General features: G+C 38.4%; 1 protein-coding gene across 1 annotated transcript in view; it reads right to left on the bottom strand.

Annotated features, from left to right (window-relative positions):
* The window catches only part of IMPG1 (interphotoreceptor matrix proteoglycan 1), a 121,219-nt gene extending 101,770 nt beyond the window's left edge, over positions 1–19,449 (bottom strand). Inside the window, 1 exon segment of the mRNA XM_037518747.1 lies at positions 19,383–19,449. Coding sequence (XP_037374644.1) covers positions 19,383–19,449 — 67 coding nt within the window.
* Between the last annotated feature and the right edge of the window lie 1,949 nt (positions 19,450–21,398).

Below are 21,398 nucleotides of genomic sequence, written 5' to 3' on the forward strand. Positions count from 1 at the left end.
GTTCCCCTCTGGTTCTTCCAGGAGTCATCTGTCAGTTTCAAGCAGCCTTTAATGGAGAAAGGTCCCTGTTCTAAAATGCCGATGTGGGGACACACTCCCCTGTGCGCCTGGTCTGCCCCGGCGGTGGGTTCCTGCTCCCCTCTGGGCTTGGACTGCAGGCCAGAGGGGGTCTGGCGTGGGCGAACTTCCCCCGCTCACCTCTGGCTCCTGAGGAAGCCTTCGGCAGGTAGTCTTTACTGAAGAAATGTCCCTGTTCTAAAATGGTGATGTGGGACACACTCCCTGCGCGTCTGGTCTCAGGCACACTCTTCTGCGCGCCTGGTCTGCCCCGGCTGTGGGTGCTCGCTCTCCCTGTGGGCTCAGACTACTTGTTCGGAAGGAGCCAGGTGTGGGCTAACTCCCCAGCTGGCCACTAGCTCCTTCAGTAGCCTGTGCTGGGGTCAAGTCGCTTGGTGGCGCCAGAGATCTCTCCTAGAGCCCTTGGGGAGCTTATTTTCCACCCCGTGGGACAGGGAGCAGAGCGGGGATGGTAGGGTACACCTCAACGGCTTTGGGGTGCTGTGTCTGCCTTGTGCCCCACCGTCGTGGGGAACCCACGCCCCTAATTTCGTGTCCCGGGTCTCAGTTCCAAAGCCCTCAGTTCCAGGACGTGGGCTGTAGCCCAGATCAGTGGCGCGGGAATGGCGCCTTTTGAATCCCGCTCCCCTGCCTGGGCGCCTTGTTCCTGCTCACTCAGGGAGGGCCTCTGCCGTCTCCCCGCAAGCCTAGGTCGCAGGCGCAGGGACCTGGGCAGCTGCGATCCGGTCTGGATCCGCGCCACTTTCTGCGCAAGCTTACCGGGCGGCCGGGGCTGTGTGCTGGTGCTGGTCTCCTCCTGGGCGGGGTCTCTCTTTAATGGCGCCTGGAGCTCACCTCCGCGGCGGATCCTGCAGGGTTCGCCTCAGCTCCCGTTCACGGGGTGTGGTGGCTGCAATAGTTCCTTTCCACTCACAGTCCCGCTTGCTGTGTCCGTTTTTCTTGTTGGCCGTTTTGGTTTGTTGTTTCCTCCTCTCTGCCGGTCGGAGAGTGCCGACTTTGTGGGCGGGGGAGGGGAGCAGGGTTCTGCGCTTCCCTCCCTTCTCGTCCTCTTTTATGGCAACTTTCTTCTTCGGGCAGTTTGCTGGAGTCGTCCGTTTATCTTCCGTGTCCCAGTTCTCACTGGGACCTGCCGCTTTTCCTCCCTATTAACTTTTTTTAATGGGAGATCTTACTCGCAGCGTCTCCTCGCCGCCATGTTGCTCCGCCCCTTTACACTTGTTTTTTTTAAAGATTTTATTTATTTATATATTTTTTATTTATATTATTTTATTTATTTATTTAATTTATTTATACAAGAACTGGGGTACAGGCCAGAGGTGCAGGAGAGTGAGAGGATTCACCAGAGACAGAGCAGGAAGCAGAACAGGAAGATGGACTGAAAACACTGCTGAGGGGAGCAGTGAGGGAGACAGGAGAGGTCGGCCGCACATTGTTGGTATATCCTTGGCTAGCCAGGAATTGAACCCAGGCTGCAGAGGCTGCAGACAGCTCCATAGCGCTAAGCTCAACCTGCTGAGCCGCTGGGGAGGCCTGAAATACACTTCTGAGGGGAGCAGCAGGCGAGACAGGAGAGGTTTGCTACGTCATGTGGGTCACCTCCCTGGCCAGGGATTGAACTCCAGCTGCAGTAGCTGCAGTTAGTTTCATAGTGCTGAGACTTAACCCCTTGTGCCACCAGGGAGTCTCCTACAAAGATAAATATTAATGAGCAATTGGGACCACTCATCCTGGCCGTTTGAGACCTTAAACATGTGGCTTACAAATATTTATATTCTGATTTTATTAAGAAGGTTCTCAAATGCATATCTTTTGAAAGGTGGTACAGACAAGGGAATGGAGCAGAAATTCAAGCAGGGTAAGTGCACAGCAACTTAAATCTTGCTGCAGAGCATAAAATTTTCTCCTTCATTACGGGGGGTGTGGGAACTTATTTGCTGTCACTTGAGGAGTCTCAGAGCACTATGTTGGTCTTGGGCAGTGATAAATTCTTTGGAATCTCCAGAAAGAAAGAGAATTTAGAGATTAATTTGCTTACCCAGCCACACACCAGACTAATAAATCATAATCTCTGAGTGGAACACAGGCATCAGCAAATTTTGAAGGTCTCCAGGTGATTCTAATATCCCAAGACAGGTTAGGGAACCATTGTTTTATGGACCTGTAGGAAAACTTTCAAAATAACCCATCTTAAACTGGCTTAAGTGATAAAGAAGTTGTTTTCCCATATAATGGAGAGCTAAGGTAAGGACTGCCGGGTGAAAATGGAGCTCTGGCCGTGCCCTCTGCCATTCTCTCCTTTGCTCAGTCCCCTCATGTGGTGACTTTATCTGTAGACTGGCTTCCGTTGGGTTAACATTCTTGCCCCATTCATGTTGAAAAACAGCGTTTTTCTAAAGTATGGCTGTCTTATATTCTGTAACTGGACGATTCCAGTCATTTATTTGGGGATGTGCCAGTGGTATTGACTTGAGCCGAGTGTTCTTGGGATGGGATCGGGATTACCCTGAGTGTTGCCTTCTAACTGTACAGATGGAGTCAGTTTCCTGAGTAAGGTTTGCTTCATAGTGGAAAGTTTCCATCCAATATTGGGGCAAAGTGTAAGAGGGGGATAAGAGTTGAGAACTCAGCATTTGTGCCTACTGCAGTTAGTAAAATGGAAATTTTATTTTATTTTATTTTATTTTTTTTTTTTTTTTTATTTTATAGAGGCATGTTTATTTATTTATTTGTTTGTTTGTTTGTTTTGTTTACACATGCACTGGGTACAGCCAGAAGCACGGGAGGGTGAGAGAATCCACCAGAGCCAGAGAAGGGAGCAGAGCAGGCAGAAGGACCGAAGTACACCGCTGAGGGGAGCAGCGGGCGGCAGGAGAGGTCTGCGCGCCATGTGGGACCCTCCTCTGGTGGCCGGGGAGCAGACGGGGATCGAACCAGCGCCGCAGAGGCCGCGGGCAGGTTCGCAACCCAGCGCTCAACCGCTGCGCCACCGGGGAGGCCCCTATTTTATTATTTTTTTAAAGGTTTATTTATTTATGCATACAAGAGCAGGGGTGCAGGCCAGAGATGCAGGGTGGGGTGAGAGGATTTACCAGAGACAGAGTGGGGAACAGAACAGGCAGACTAATCGAAACACACTGCTGAGGGGAGCAGTGGGCGACATAGGAGAAGTCTGCCTCGCTATGCAGATTACTCCCTGGCCAGCTGGGGATCGAACTCGTGCTCCAGAGGCTGCGGGTTGCTTCATAGTGTGGTGCCCAACCCCCTGCACTACCAGGGAGGCCCCAGTAAAATGGAAATTTTAGCTTATGATTATTAATTTTTAATAACTGTTCACATACTGATAGATTATAGCATTTCTATTAAATTACAGTAAAAACTTGTCATATTTCAATTGCCACTATGAATGAAAGAAAAAAGTACATGATTGGATAATTCTAGGTCTATGAATTATGGTAAACACAGACTGCACTTAGGAAACTGTGTTCCCCGTATACCCCACACTTCTGCATTCCCCTCAACGCTGCCTACATTGTTGGGGAGGCCTGCAATTATGCTGGTCCTGCTCTCCACTCTGCCGTTCCCACAGTCTTTGGTCCTTTGGGGTTGGTCCTATTCTTACTTTTTTGTTATGCTCTGGTAGAAATTTGAATAAGTTGGTATCAGGATAATTTTTTCTCTGCCCTGGCACTGGGAATAATGCCCCTGCTCTGAAATTTTCCCCGCTTGGATCCTTTGGGATCGTAATACCTTGCTCATATCTGGGTTGCTCACATAATCCTGCTTGAGCTGGGTGTATGGACTATAACCTGTTAGGGTGGAAATAGAAGAGTTGATGGACAATAGCATAGATTTGTCCATTTCCCCACATTAACACCAGCTCTTCCTATTTCCTTTCCCATACTAAAATCATGTCAGCAACTTCACATAACTGGTGACTAATAAGGAGAGTTAATTAGGCTAATGGAAGACTTGACTTGCTTGGGATATCCTGGTGTATTGCTGCTCTCCCTTTCATTCTCAAATGTGTCCCTTTTTGCAAAATAAACTATATGATCACCTGTTTTAAATATCTCCCTGCTAGAGAAGACCCAGGATAAATACTCTACAAATGTCAGACTTTATCCTCCATGAAGCACTGTGTTCCATATCTCTACACAGATCATTCTTTCCTTTGACCTGAAAATTACCTTTCAGTACTTTTCATACATGAGTCCTATTTCTGTCCTCTGATATAGTGAAGACAAAGTTATAGATACTTCCTTACATTTTCCCTATGTTAAGAACATCTCAACTTTAACTTAAATATTCTCCACCTTTCCTGGTATCCTTATCACATGAGTATGTGACACCTAGCTTGTGTTCCCCTAGATTACACAGCGTCAACCACAAGGATCATGCCCCCCACCCCTGTAATACTGTCCCTTGGGCAGGGATGAATCTTCTATCTGTGCCTCTGTCCAAGTCATCACAAAAGAAGGGGTGAGCAAGATCTCTGAGAACAAGGACTTACGGTTGCTTGGGTCCAAATTTTTGTAGGACAGGACACACTGACAAAATCTATATCTTCCTCCAGGATTTCAAATGAAATAGATCAAAAAAAAATTTGAAGACTTGGAACACGGAATGTTACAGATTTCAATAAGATAATAAAGAACTGATATTTATAGGTGCTAATGAAAGTACTCTTGGGTAAAGCAATTAGGTCACAGCAGACACTGTCCTTCAATGCCATGTAGATTGTCACATTGATATTCAACTGAACTTTGAAAAATTCTTTGGATACATTTTCATGAGTTTGAGATTTTTAGTTTATGTAAGTATTTGGAAAGAATAGGTAAAAGTTTAATGAGTATGAATTAATAGTTGAAAAATGATCTGCTATAAAAGGGAGCATATTAAATAGAAGATTAGAATTTTTTTGAGGCAGAAAATATTTCTCTTAGGTAATGACAAAACATGAGTAAAACCTGTACGATGATGAATTGGCTGCCATCAAAAACTGTCTCTGGATGAAGTTCCAAGTTACAAAGAGAAGGGCAAAGTGATTTTTAAAAACTATCTTTTTAAAAGCACAAGCACATTAGAAAAATTTAGAAATATTATGAATTTAGGTAAAAATAAATTCTATTCTATTTCGATTAAACACCAGGAAAACAACCTTTAAGCACATAGTTTTGGGAAACCATCATATCACCAAGAACAATAAAGATAAAAATAAGAATTAATACATTTGAATGTTCAGAACTTATAAATACAGAAAGGAACATCTAATATGTATGGTGTTCACATTCTACATTTTCCTTCTATATGCTCATTATTTTTTTAATAATTTTTTTTAACATATATGAATGCAGATCTAGTATTTTTTTTTTTTAAAGATTTATTTATTTATTTATAGAAGCACTGGGTACATTCAGAAGCGCGGGAGGGTGAGAGAATTCACCAGAGTCAGAGCAGGGAGCAGAGCAGGCAGAAGGACCGAAGTACACTGGTGAGGGGAGCAGTGGGCGGCAGGAGAGGTCTGCGCGCCACGTGGGACCCTCCTTTGGTGGCTGGGGAGCAGTCGGGGATCGAACTGGCGCTGCATAGGCTGCTGGCAGCTTCGCAACCCAGCGCTCAACCACTGCGCCACCGGGGAGGCCCAATATGTTCATTATTTTTGAAGGAAAAGTGTAGTAGCAACACAGGTCATGTGTCTGTTAGCAACACAAGTCATGTTAACTGTTCAACATCCTGTAATAGCAGCAGTGGTACACAGAGCACTGGCTCTGTGACTTGCTAGTGCTTTAACTTGGATATACCTGACCTTTTTGTGCCTGTGTTTCCTTCATCTGTAAAGGGGAAGAATAATGTCTCCCTTATAGGGTTTCTATGATATTAAATGATAGCTCTTCTTTTCCTTTGTTGAGTTTCTCTTTTCCTTCAAGGGTCAGCTTTAAGTCTTTTCTTCTAAGTTTTCTTAAATCCCACATTCAGAATTCATTCAGTGCTACATCCTGTTACCTTGGTATGGTTCTTATCTCCACTGTGTTTACTGATTTGTTATATTCACTAAGTGTTGACTATAGTTCAGGCCAGTAAGGTTTTATGGTGGTAAATTAGATGGACGAATGTAATGGAACTTTTGTGTTTGTGCTTGCTTTGTTCTGTCTTGCAAAATACTTGAAAATATGTGAGTGTCCCACTTTAGGTTGCAAATAACTTTGTGTTTGCTAAAAATCTAGACTTTAGACCCAGAAATGCCTCAATATAGTATGCTTGTCTTTTCCCCAAGTCACCTTGGTGCTTGCTTAAGTATAATGTTTTGTGCATGACAGTTATGCAATACATATTCATTAAGTGAATTAATGAAAAATTCCTATCAAAATAGTAATGGGTCTTTTACAATATATGAGATAGATTTACTATAAAACCTTTAGACCATGAAAATTGTTTTATATGTCCTGTCCACCTACATTATTACAATCTCCCGTCTCAATTTCTTCTCCTCTCTATAGTGTCTAATATCAGAGGTTTTGGACATAATTACCTTATTAAAGATAATATACTAAGTGAAAAGATATAAAAAACACAACAAATCCTTTTTTAAATAAAGGTCAAAAGAACATAAAGGAGATAGTTTATACATAAAGTATATTTTATAAAGTCAGTATCCCCAGAATCTTCTGATTCATCCAAGAGAAATAGAAAAATAATAAATAAAAACTTTTAAAAACATGGGCATCAATGGGAAAGAATGTCAATATTGCTTGGCTGTTTAGGATGACAATTCCTGAACTACCTTGTTCCTCAATTATACACTTGATAGGTGAAGACATAACCAGGGTTTAAACCCACCCCTTTGCTTATACTTCCCTGCACCCTGTAGCTGAACAGGACTGGAGAAAAACAACCACTAGGACTCAATTGAAATGTACAGTCTTCACAAAGGTGAAGAACATGGCCTAACCTCATTAAGTGTACTTATTAAACACTTTAGAGTGAGTGACAACTCTGGAAAGATTACTATAGAATTAGAAGCAGATGGGGCTGATAGTTAAGCACCATTTTAGGACAAACATTTAAGTTAGTACAGCTACATAAACTTGGAAAAAGTTATAACATGTCCCTGGTCCATGGAGTTTCCCACTCTTCTTGAGAATTACATACAACCTCTCCCAGATTTCCTGAATTGCTTGCCAGTCCTCAGTGTCAGATGATGACCTTGCTTCTTCACATTTTATTGAGATCAAGAGGAGCCAGAAGAGAACTTTATAAATTTCCAGCATTGCATATGCTTGCTGGCTGCTTCTGTGCTCACAAGCTCTGCTTTCCCCCCGTGACTGTGATGAGCCGTCTGTGCTCTGACATAAGGCCAATTCCTTTAGTGAAGCATTGGATCCCACCCTTCTCCACCTCTCAAGGACATTCTTTCAGAAACTCTCATTTCACTTACCAGCATCATTATTTTCCTTTTTTTTAAAAAACTGAATTATTCTTTTTAGACTTCAAACAAGCTATCGTTTCCCCTTTCTATTGAAAACATTCTCTCTTGATGCCACTTCCCCTCCGGCTACTGACCCATTTTCCTTTTTATGCTCATAGCAAAACTCTTCGAAAGATCTGTCCCTGTTTTCCTAAAACAAAGCAAAGTCCTACATGAGTTCAGTTTCCATTGATCCCACATGCAAAGCTACTGATATTTCTCTCTTTCTTCTCCTTTCCCCCATTCTTTTCTTTATTTCAATATTTGCATGATGCTCATAGAACTTGGTATATTTGACAAGCTAATGTGACACTTACCAGAAGGCTTTGCTATCTAATGGATAGTATACTGACAATTGAACACTGGAAAATATAACTCTGATTATTTTCTTGAGCTTGGAATTGTGCATGTTGAGTACTGACATTTGTTCATGGGGTGGTGAGGGTGTTGATTTTGCAGCAAAACACCCCACTTGAGGATTGGCTGAGATTTAGCATGATGGGAAGTATTCCTCCTGGGCAGGGAGGTTCTCATGAAAGACCTGGAAGATGGAAAATATTTAGGCCAGCAGAAAGGAGGACAACATATCCAGGGGCATGGCAACTTCTCAAAGGCTAATAAGAAAGTGGTGGACAAAAAAATCTTCAAGGTTTTTTCTTTTAATATATTTTTTCTCCCTTAGTCATTTATTGTGGGACTGACCCAGATCCCACAACCCAATTTAGTTATTGATAAGCCTGGAAATTTCCAAATATATAGACAAGAAAATTATGGAAACAAACTGTTTTAAGAAAGAATCAACTCTGGCTGAGGATGGGAACTCTGAAATACTGGGCTTTCGGCCCTTCATTAATTTTTCTGAAAAATTAGGTTTGGGTTACCTAGGTATACCTTCTAGATAATATGAAGGCTAGCTCTTCAGTTAAATGTATCTTTTCTACTTTAGGTTCTAGGCTGGTGGCAATGTGGCCTTGATGTTGCCTAGCATTCTGGAAATCACTATAGGCCACATAATTGCCCTGTCATATCACTGAAGAATTATTTTTTCCCCTTCCCATAACAAAGTTGACCTCCAGTCCTAAGCTACTCATAAAGTTTCTGTTTCAGGACTCAGCTTTGCCCATGAATCAGTCTCTTTCTTGGTTATGTAATCAAGTGGATCCTTACCAACCTATTTGGACCACTCCTCATCAAACTCTCTTCTCTAAAGGACTATTTTCTAACCACCTAACCCTGCAGGCTTACAATGTGGGATTACTGTACACACACAGTGGAAATAACACCAACAGAAAAAGGAAGCCAGGACCTTCACAGCAGCATTGCTATGAAAGCTACAGCTGCTGGCAGAAGCACTTAGCAAATCCATTATGTTTTCCTAAGGGAAAAGCCTCAGTGTCTTAATGAATGAATCAACAAGAGTAGAAACAAAAGTTACTGGAATTCCTACACAACAAAAATCCATTTTTTGTAGAACAGAACTCTATAGAGAGAAAGTAGATAACATTTCAGGACCAAATCATTGACTGGAAATTTAATTTTTTTTTTTAAATCTTGCATAGACTTTCCTGACCTTATTAAAACAGAAGGAGGGGCTATGGCCTGTATGTAGAGGCAGTTTGCTTATGATCTATTATTATATCTCTGATCACCCCTACATTCTTAGAAATTCTCCATTACATACCTGAAAATTTTTCTCCAAAGAGCAAGGGCAGCTAAATGTACATCATGCTTAACAGACCTGAATATGTTTAACAAAATATGCAGATAGAGTGAATACATTGTTCAGTGGTGTTCTAGAAAATGGTATGGATTTTAAGACAGTGTTTTCTTCATGATCGACTGGAGAATACAGGAGTTTCAACATACTGCTTTCCTACGTGTAATTCCCAAATAATCCCTACAATGCCAACCCAATCTGAGGCCTGAGAGTCAAAGTATGTTGGAATAAATGATAGAGAATCATAGAAATTGAGAAAATTTCCAATATTATGTAATGAAATATGCATTAAATAAGCTCACACAATATCATGCACTAATTATCAATAATACATTGGGCAGATGCCAACACCATTTCCCTTTCTGAGGTTATTGAAATTTGGATGCCATTTCAGCCTTCCTACCTCCCAAAATGGCAACACCACTTCTTCCTGAGGATAAAAATCAATGCTCCCTGGGCCTCCCTGGTGGCGCAGGTGGTTGAGCACCACACTGTGAAGCTGTCTGCAACCTCTGCAGCGCGAGTTCGCTCCCGGCCCACTGGCGAGAATCACACATGGCATGGCAGACCTCTCCTGTCTACCCCCCTGCTCCCCTCAGCAGTGTGTTTCAGTTGTCTGCCTGTTCTGCTCCCTGCTCTGTCTCTGGTGAATCCTCTCACCCTCCCGTGCATCTGACCTGTACCCCGGTTCTTGTATAAATAAATAAATCTTTAAAAAAATCAATGCTGCCTTTTGTCAAAGAATTAGAGCAGTTGCAGGCTTAGTTAAAGGAAAGGAATAGGACTTGGGAAAACCATTACAAGGCATAAATTCTATATAAATTATCTATTTATTGTGGCTCTCTTCCATTTATCTGCAACTAAAAAACAAAAACAAAACAGAATGTGAAAGGACCGAATCTATACCTGAGATGTTGAGAAGTTTTGCTGAGGTGAGAAACGGCACTTCTTGTTTTAAGAGTATGCAGATTGGTGAGTGGGCAGGAACAGAACTGAAATGGAAGGTTTTCTCTCTTTTAGTGCCTCACTTCTCATTTTCTTTACTCTGGTTTCCTGAAAATGCATTCCCTAAAGAAGACTAACAGGTAAGCTTTGGCCTCAGGTCTGCTATATGTGGCAATATACATGAATCTTAAAAAATACTCTTGAGCCAAAAGCAAGTCATAAAAGAACACATAGAGCCTGATGCCATTTACATAAAAATCACAAAGAAATAGAACTAATAAATACATTATTTAGAGAATCCACATATAAGTGGAGATACTAACAGCAAGCAATGATGTAATTAATACAAATTTCATTATAAGAAATCTTGGCAGAGTATATGGGCAGCTTTACGATATTACTGATATTCTGTTAATTTAGGAAGTGAGCCTTTTGTTATTATTTTCTAACTGTGGCAGATATGTTGTGTACACTTTTGATGTATATTTTCCAAGTCAGGAGATCTGCAGGAGGAATGAGTAGGGACTCAGGGTGACTCTACAAGTAATGCTGAAAAGGAAGGTGGAGACCAGATCCCAAGGACTCTCCAATGAAATTATTAGACTGTTTTCTGAAGGCCTGGGGCTACTTTGAAAATTCTTTTCTAGGAACTCTCCTGCACTGTTGGTGGGAGTGCAAACTGGTCCAGCCACTATGGAGAGCTGTGTGGAGATTTCTGGACCTACTAAACATAGAGCTTCCATGTGATCCAGCAATTCCACTCCTAGGTATTTACCCTAAGGACACAGAAACATCAATTCCAAAGAGCACCTGCACCCCTATGTGTATAGCAGCACTGTTTACAATAGCTAAGCTTTGGAAACAACACAAATGCCCAAAAATAGATGACTGGATCAAGAAGATGTGTTACATATACACCATGGAATATTACTCAGCATTCAAAAAAGATAAACACATGCAATTTGCAGCAACATGGATGGTGCTGGAAGGGATCATGCTCAGCGAAATAAGCCAGAAAGAAAAAGAAAAATACCGGATGGTCTCACTCATAGCAGGAATCTAGAAAACTTAAATAAGGGACCAGGAAAATGAATAACTATAAGAAAGTGAAAATCAAAATCAACAAAAAACTGAACCAGAGACACTCTATGGGGGGTGGGGTCTGGGGAGGGGAGGGCTTGGGGTCAAAATAAGGGGGTTGCAATTGTATGGGGAATATAAAAATAAAATTTATTTAAAAAAAAAGAAAATTCTTTTCTCTTTTTTTGGTTTCAAACAGGGGTATGTACTGTAACAAAGCTAGTCAAAGATAGAAATTAGCGATATTCCTGAGATAGTATTGATAGGATTTTCCACTGATTGACCAGTTAGGAAATGGAGACATCAAAGGTCAGAACTGAGAGGATACCATTGTAACTTCTCCCATGGCAGGGGGAGTGCAGAGGTCAAGCTGGCTTAAGAAAGTGTTTGTGCGTTAGAACTGATATTGCTGTGGCGTGCTGAAGCAGGCCTGCATCTGACTCCAGTTCCTGAAAGCCTACTGTGCACCTGCATGGAGAAGATGTCATGGTGGTGGTTGGAAGTTGGCTACTGAAGCAATACTTACATTTCTGGTATTGGCATATATTACAAATAAGGGTTTTTGCCTAATTGGTTGCTAAATGTTAATCGGCAGACTACTTGATAGGATTTCGTCACAAATTGGATATAAAGAAGAAGAAGATGTCGTAGATGATTTCAAAACTCTTGATTTAAAAGATGTGGATAGAAGATGACAGCATGAAATGAGACTTAGAATGCAGGAGGCCTAGTGCTTCATATCAAAACATGATGCTGATGGGATTATTAAGAACAAGATGGGTATGGTCCCTGCCCTCATGAAACATTTAACTAGTTTTGAATGTCAATTTTTTTTAAATTTTAATTTAATTTTAAATGTTAAATTGTTTTTAAATATGCTCTGTGCAGTTTTTTTCAAAATATGTATTCCTGTAACTGATCCATGCCCTAATATATTCGGTGGTTTTATGCAGAATAGTTAAGAAATGAAACAACATAATGAAGGGAGTGATTATACAAATCACCTGAACAGCTTTAGCAATTTTTCCACCTTGGTTCCCATCCTAGGCAAATTAAATTAGAATTTTCTAAACTGGATCCCAGTACTGGTGTTTTTATCAATGTGAGAGAAATGTTGCATGAAATTCTTTAGGCAGGAATAGTAAACTGAATGAAAGAGGATATTAGCAGAGAAATGTCTTGTGGAATTTGTTGTTAATGGGGTTAAAGTCATAGGTAGATAGAAACAATATTAGCAAGGAGATGAACTCTTTTCATTCCTTTTGAAACAAGAGAGAATGAAAATAGTTTGGAGAAAGATTCAGAGAATTTTGAAGTGGAAAAAGATGTCAAACGAAATCAAATGACTTCAATCTTCTCAGTCCATAAGGGGAGGTGGTAATAGAAATGGTAAAAGGCATCATAGCCATCTTAGGAGCTAGCATTTATTGAGCAATTTTTTAGTAGATACCTCCCTAACAGCTTAAAGCATTATTTCACTTATCTTCATTACAACCTTATGAGGCAGACACTACTATCATTATTCTGATTTTATAAAAGAGAAGCCATAGATGGAGATACATATGAGATAGGGCAATTTTCCAAGAGCAGTCCTGCATCTATGTTCTGTTTTGAATTCAGTTCTACGTAAATCTTACATCCTTTGTTCTTGAATGTGCAGCTATGTGAGTGAGGGAGAATCAGCTGTAGACTCAAGGAAAGGGCACAGGAAAAATTGGACTGGGAGACTAAATCAGGGACTCACAGATGCATAGGACTGTGGAATAGCGTGGAGGGTCCAATTGAGGTTACAGTGCATGAATTTTATAGCATATGAATAAATGCATCCTATTTATTTGGGGTTCTCCAATAACACGTGGCAGTAAAAGTTAAGTTTACCCAGAGTGGGATTAACCAAGCAAATGGGGCGGAAGGTCAAGAAGTAAGGCTACTATTGTTAGCATGAAGACTGTTGAAAGGGTTGAAGAATGAAACTCAGGATTTAGGATTAATGTGTAGGACGCTGAGGCCTGGCTGGACAGAAGAACTGGAAAAACTGGGAGAGGCTGAGGGGCTAAGGCATTATGGTTCAGTGATAATACATTAAATAGTTTCTCATCAAATTAATAGTAAAAATCAGATTTAATAGAAAGACAAGAAATGACTAGGAAAGGATTTTAGAATTGTTTATCTCCAGAGTATAAATTTAATTGCAAACCTGGAGGTGAAATTTCAGTGTTTTGACAGGGAGGTACTTCTGGTTTAGAAGAGGCTTTCCCACTGGGTCAAATCACATCCACTAGGCCAGGTCCTACCTTCAGATATGTAACACAATTTTAAGTTACTTATCATTAAATGTAGACTTCAATGGTGGGCATTTAACATGACAACACCATAGATTAATGATTCTGCTTGTTTGAGGAGCTCAAAATGTCATACTTCTATCTGCATGGGTAATAGAACTCCTAAAATTGGTGCTTCCATTTTTAGGGTAGGGCCAAAAGTTAAGACCAGTTATCCTGAGATAGTTACACAAACAGATTTAGAAATGGTTTCACTTACAAGAGGAATATAGGGGAACCAAATAAGACATCGGGGGAAAAATACAAAACACAATAAAACAAAAGAAAAACTAACAGAAATTATAAACCAGATACATCCTGCAGGGGAAGAGGAGGGAGCACAAGGGACTGTTGTGATGGTGAACAGGGGAATTGGTGAAGGAAACTCTATGGGGACTATACCTGAAGGGAGGGAAGCAAACATTGTTTAAAAATGAACAATGATATAAAATATATATAAATTTTAAAAAAAAGAAATGACCCAGAATCAGCAATCATCTGGTATTATTAGCAAAGAAAGCTGGCTTTTGAATGAACAGTAAGAATCATATTCATTTACTTATATTGAACTGATTAACAGACTAAGTAGTTGTAAAATAGGGCTGATACAGCTCAAATACCAGTTTTGATTTTAACCTTTAACCTCAAATGATTTTAGGAACATAGCATTCTCAGTCGTAGATTCCTAACTAGAAATGAACACATTGTCTACTAACCAGTGAAATCTTAATTAAAATTTGCTTGAGCTTTTATAAAAAAAATGATGTTAAAGGATTCTTAATAAGATTGCTACTTAAAAGTGTTTTGATTGGGGCTTAACTGACTACAATCACTTATAGTACTGTGGATTTCATAGTTGGACTTAATTAAATGTAACTTTTGTTTGTTCATAAACACAGCAGGAGCTTTAAGGCCAAATTAGCCCTGCCTATGCTATTTTTCTGTATGAAATTAGGCCTATATATGCTATTTTAAACTATTTTTGAAGTGGAAACCTGTCATCGATTTTGACTTTTTTCCACAAAGTTCTTTTTGTTTAGTTTCCTTTAACCTTTCTCCTGGGGGGAGCAATTATCAAAATAGATGCCAACTGTGATGGGTGAAGGGACTAACAATAGTTGAGTGCAGAAAACCATATTGGAATGAATTAAGATGATTTGACAAAAGCCACACTGAAAGACACTGTTTCCTTAAGAATGACTGGGTATAAATAGGAAAATATTTATCTCCTGAATACAACCACATGTTGTAGGAACATTTATGGTTGAACCACATTCACTGTGGCCAGAAGAGAGATGCGTGCTCTAGGTCAGACTTGACAGTGGCATTTCCATATAGAAATTCTCACTACCATTGCTATGCCAGTCAACCATGTCAACTCATTGTAAGGTAAACTTTGGCTTGCAGGTTGTCTTGGACCCAGAATAAAGCATGTACCCTCTTATAGTAAAATGGTTGCCACTGACTTGAGAGGTTGAAAATCCAAATGATTCTGTCACTCTCAGAGAGTGAGCTCAGACCTGATATTGCTGAAAACAGTCCACTCTGAAGGTTAAAACTCACATTGTGGTTATTCCTTCCCTTCAATAGATGCTTTGAGGCATCTGAAGGGTTGATATAAGCTGTTCCTTTTCCTTAAGTGAAGAAGTGTCTTTTCTACATGAAGCAAGCAGAGGTGAACTGGATGGAGACCTGTCATACTGATGCCTCATACTTCACTATATAGTGAGGACTTTTGTCACATATATATATTTAAAGCAAATATATAATATATATATGAAATTCAATTATAACATAACCTAGAGACTATTGTGAAAAGCAAACTTTGTTGCCCCAGATGGAGTATTTTTAAAAAATCATAAAATCCATGAACATGATTGACACCAAAGTTATACAAGATCTGAATTTCCAGAGAGGATTAGTATGCAAATACAGTCCATATTTAAGGTGGTTTCACAGTCATGATTGACAGAAGTGGCCAACAAAAAATTCGGTCCTATCAGTGCTGTCTAATAGCTCAACATAAAACAGTCCTTCAGTGGGATCAGCAATATCAGCATAGTTGCAGCAGGCAGCAACTCCTTTTTATTTTTAAAGCAAGTATATAATCCAATAAATGCTTTTATGTATGTTGCCACAATTATTTCAATTGGACAGAGATTGTCTTCAGTTTACACAGTTTCCATTTTAAGGACGTCTTCTATAATTGAAAAACAACAGATATTTGCCTTGAACCTTTTGAAATTCCCTGTTCTAAGACTATAGCACAGATGAACAAAGCATAAGAGCTGTAAAGTTAACAGGACTGCCACTGCATTGCTATCTCAGGTATACAAATGAAGTCACATTCTCTGCTAATGGAGCCACAATGAAGGGAAATATCTTCCTGGGTAATTTCATGAAATGAGGATATATCCCAGTAGTAAAGGATTAACAAAAGTGGAGTGTCTTCAAATGCAAATTTCCTGACATTTCACAGCTCCTAAAATAATTACCTTTCCTTGGTGAACTAATAATAACTTAGTTAAACTTTTCATTTAGTATAACCAACTGTAATGCAAAAGGAACATACTCTGATAAATAGTTCCATTTTAGGTTGGATTTTCTCTCGTCTCTTTCTCCCACACATAATGATGTCATAAAAAATTAGATGAAATTATTTATGAGAAATGGAATGGTTATAGCATAAAGTAGTGCTTTGCAAATGAAATCCATTGGCACCCCCATTATGAATACTGAAAAGAGGAGCCTTGGTATCTTGATGAAGTAATTGTTCTTTGAATTTCTTGAACTGTCTTTTATCACACTAGATTTTTTTTTTAAATGAACATTTAAAAAACAAAGCTATTTCACTTTTATGTATCTATGCAAAAACTGCATTCAGACTCTGCAAAGATTACAGGAAATCTTTTGAAATATTAGCATGTCTATGAATTTTTTAAATGATCTATTTAGCATAAATTTTGGTAAATGGTAAGCATTCTGTGGAATCAAGTTGGGAAAAATGACTTAAAGGCATAGAAAACTTTGAGAAGTAATTTGACAATATGAATCAAATACCATAAAACTGTATTACTTCGTTCCAGTTATTATTTATTATTTTAAATTTTATATATTTTTTACATCATTTTTAATTTTTGCCCAATGTATGCATTTTCATCTTGTTTATAGTCCCCATATAATCCCCCCCCTTATTTTGATCCTACTCCCTCCTCCCTACCCTGTAGTGGTCTCTGGTTTATAGTTGCTTATTGATATTGATTTTTACTTTATTATAATTAATCTTTTTCCTGGTCCCTGCACCCCTATGTTTATAGTAACACTATATACAATAGCTAAGCTATGGAAACTACTCAAATGCCCAAAAATAGATGACTGGATCAAGAAGATGTGGTACATATACACAATGGAATATTACTCAGCAATCAAAAAAGATAAACTCATGCAATTTGCAACAACATGGATGGAGCTGGAAGGGATGATGCTCAGTGAAATAAGTCAGAAAGAAAAAGAAAAATACCAGATGGTCTCACTCATAGCAGGAATTTAGAAAACCTAAATATTATTATTTAAAAAAATATTTATGCATATATGAACTGGGGTGTAAGTCAGAGGCGTGGGGAGGTGAGAGGATTCACCAGATAGAGTGAGTAGAACAGGAAGATTGACTGAATTACACTGCTGAGGGGAACAGCGGGTGAGGCAGGAGAGGTCTGCTGCGCCATGTGCGTTTCTCCCTATCTGGCCAGGGATCGAATTCTTGCTGCAGTGGTTGGAGATAGCTTGATAGTGCTGTCTTTAAGCCTGGGCCATCAGGGAGGCCCTGTCCCAATTATTTTACTTCAGTGAAATTATGCTAAGATTTGTAAATACTGGTAGAGACTTAATTGCAAAGATGTTCATTGCATTCTTATTAATAATAACAAAATAAGTAGAAACAATTCTCTTTTGTTGTCTATTTGGATAAAGCTTATCATGATATACCATTTGAAAGGAACATTATGCAGTCAACAAAGTGATGCTTATCAAAACTAGGTAGCAATATAGAACACTGATGTAATTTGATAAAAATACAAACACCTATCAGAAATTATTTGCAGTAGAAATACAATCATGTAAAAATTAAATAAGCATACATCGGAAAAAGGCTTTGGAAACATAACAAGTTGCTAGCATAAGCTATGTTTAGATGGAAGTACAGTGATAATTTTTTCATATCTTTTTGATTTTTTAAATAGTCTCTAACTTTTAAAGAAGAAACCTTAAACACCTGGTTGTTACATTAACAACTTAGTTGTATTGGATTGAATTCTTTCTTTTCTCTCCTAAAACTATTTTCTATATAAATATATTCATGATGGCTAATTATTCACAAATGGAAAACCAGTATGGCTGAAGTACATAAACTTTAATTAATGTAGACCTCATAAATCAAAGGTTAACAGAAATTCATAAATCTCAGATTCTTATAGAATAAAAAGTTCCAGACAATAAACATGTTTTTTGTATTGTCATGCATTTGGCATATTATCTCATAGAAACGGGCATATAACAAATTGCAGCTATTTGGTGAGCTTATTTCATTTAAATTTGTATATATAATTATGTTGATATATATATATGAGAATAGACGAGCAAAACTAGCTAGCATAATTAATTGAAAAAAAACCTATTTGATTTGCTCAGTTAAATTTGTAAAACAAATACCATTTTGCTTCAGAATACTTTGATAGTCCATCATTTGTTATAAAAGTGTTTTTTATAAATGTAAACATTTTTTTATAAATGTAAAAAATGTAAAAAAATTTTACATTTTATAAATGTAAAAAATGTTTTTTATAAATGTAAACATTTACATATAAATGACAATTGAAAGGAAAGGCATATTTTTGCTTCATTCCCTATCATTTATAGGTAGCAACACATGGATTTTTATATCATCTTTTCTAGAAATTTCTTTTTTCCAAATGCAACCACTAAAGTTACGTATAAGATAACTGCTAGAATCATTTATTTTAATAACTTAGTAATGCAATAGCTATTTGCTTTAATTTTCTATAAACATTTTCAAACCAATGTGTCCATTAAAATATTTACTTATCTAAAGTATCCTATCTTTAAGGAATAACTGAACATTATTTCAAAAGTCCTAAAATGATTGCGCATAAAAATAAAAAAAAGTGAAGCTGTCTTCAATAGGTATTTCCATAATACATTACCCTTTTGCCTGTTTTGTGGCTTGCTTTAAATACAGATTCAGTTGAAAATTTGCCACAAGAAGATGTATTACCTAGATTTTTATGCAACAACTTAAAAAACAACCAAGTTTCTGAGTTGGTTGCGATGAACTCTGAAGCACATTTGCTATTTTCGAAGGTAAGAAGTACATTTTTTGTCTTATGAATGAGAAAATACTAATTTCATGTTGTAGATTTTGTCAATTTAAGGGACAAATGGAATTAAATAGTCCTGTTAATGTTATTGATATTAATGATACAAATTTGTATTTAATGTCTTATAAGAGCAAATAGGATACATTCATCTCTCCTATTTTGTTAACATAAATTGCACTTAAGATTATGTATTAAATATTCAATCAAATGAAATCATTTCTGACAATCATTTAATCAACTAACAAATCAATATTTAATCAGGGACCTATTAGAGAATAGCCCTCTGAGAACTAGTGACCATAATGATTTTGAATGTTCACCTTGGTAAATAGATTTTATATGTAAGAAATAAAAAAAAAACAGGCAAATATTTAATAACTTACCTTTGGTTCCTTGAACTTGGAGAAAAATCCAGAAAACAAAAATAGCCTTTCTAGTTTCCAAATTCATTCTGGCTTTTATGCATTAGTAATTCTGGTAATAATCACAGAACAGTCCCAAATCTCATTAAAAAAGTGAAGTAACAGAAATATGAAAAATAATTAAATATGGATGCCAGCTGGATGAGGATAACCTTCTTGGTTTACCTTTCTAGGGTGCTAATTTATGAAGAACATGTAGCAGTGTCTGTTTCTGGAATAATCTTCTTATCTTCCCCTCAGGTGTAATCTCTGCTTAAGGGCCAGCTGGAGGAACCTTTATCTCATTAACCTTCTGCAGGAGCATCTGTCAGCCCAGCTCCAGGACCCTGAATACCATTATAAACAAATGGCCTCAGACAGCAGTGATGCCTTTTTTCTTAGTTATTCACCTGTTACAGTGACACAGAGAGCCAGGGGAAGTTCTGCCAAATGCAGAAGAAGGCTGACAGTTAGGGTCAAATGTTTTCTAAAATGACATGCACAAGGAACATCCTCTGAAAGAGCTTAATTGCTACCCCTGGAAGTATGCTGTATTCAAAATATGTTCAGTCTCCAGAGACAGCAAAACTATCTCCACTCTTGTCGAAATGTACTGATTTGTGAATCACATTTTGGAATTACATGCATATGACTATTTGTTTGTTTTAACCCTGATTTTAATTTTATTGATTTGTTATTCATGCACAGAATTTAAAGAGTCAAATGCTTCTACACTGTGTATGAAAAAATGATGTTGTCCTGCCTCCTTTCAAAGATAACTACTTTTAGTGCTTTAAGGCAATTCTGCTATTCTCATTCATACCTGTATATAATTGTGTATGTATGTGTGAACGTATCCATTGCTACCTGATTTTTTTTACTTTTAGGAAAAAGTAAAAATGGATATTGACAATATTTTACCTGTCACACACACACACACACACACACACACACACACACTGTTTCTTTTCTCTATAAAAACGTACTTCTTTCATCCTTTCCTCCTTCTGCCTCAGTAATGTTGTATTTTCAGTTTACTAAATTTTAAACTTTATATTATTGGGACTGTTTACATGAAAGTGAGATGTAGAATGTTATACTGTAATTAAGAATATGTATTGAGCTCTTTGTTATGATAGATACTATTCTTAGAGATTTTCATAGATCATCTCTGTTTTCTTCAACATTGTAAGGTAGGCACTATTATGATTTTCTGTTTAACATTTGAGGAATGGAAGGTATATGTGCCAGAACCAAGATATGAATCTAAAGAGTTTGGTTCAAGAACCTGTACTCTTAGCTAATACCCACTACGGTATCTTAACAATTGTCTCATTCCTCTCCTTCGTTTTCTGTATAGAAACAATCCATTATTCCCAATGTCCTTCCAGATAAATAAATTTCCTCCCCATGTGGTTCAAAACTGCAGATAAGCTATCTTTCCCAGGGCTTTCTAACACTCTCTAGTATATATTGTTTGATTTCTTGTTACCATTCACAGCAATCATCTGGGGGTCTGTGGCAGGGGGTCATCAAGAGGATGTGACCACAGGTTGGCTTTTGAGCTGGACTTGGGCAGTCAGGCCCCTCATTCTGTCCTTTGTCCCTGAAATGCATGTCCTACCACCATTCCCTCAGTGGGAACTATTTTCTAGGATGCAGTCTTGAGAGAGTTACTGAGACCATCTGGAGAGGATATGTGACTGAACTCCATTAAAGCTTCTACATAAACTTTAAAGATCCTGGCAGGCAGGTGTGGAGATTTACTCACCTCTGTGGCTGCCCTCACCTCCGCAAGTCTCCTATGTAAGTTCCCTTGCTTATTAAAATGGGCATCTACCAAACTGGACTGATTTGCCTTTTTTTTTTTTTGGTCCCTCCTTGTACTCTATGGGTGGGCAGTTTAGAATTTTACCCAGGAATTCATGAAGTTATGAGTGCATGGAAACTCCCTTCACAATTATCCTGAGGATTTCTTACATTTGTCTATTTTGGAGC

Source organism: Talpa occidentalis, unplaced genomic scaffold (assembly GCF_014898055.3).
Source record: "Talpa occidentalis isolate TD23 unplaced genomic scaffold, MPIMG_talOcc4v2.1 talOcc4.2, whole genome shotgun sequence".
NCBI lineage: Eukaryota > Metazoa > Chordata > Mammalia > Eulipotyphla > Talpidae > Talpa > Talpa occidentalis.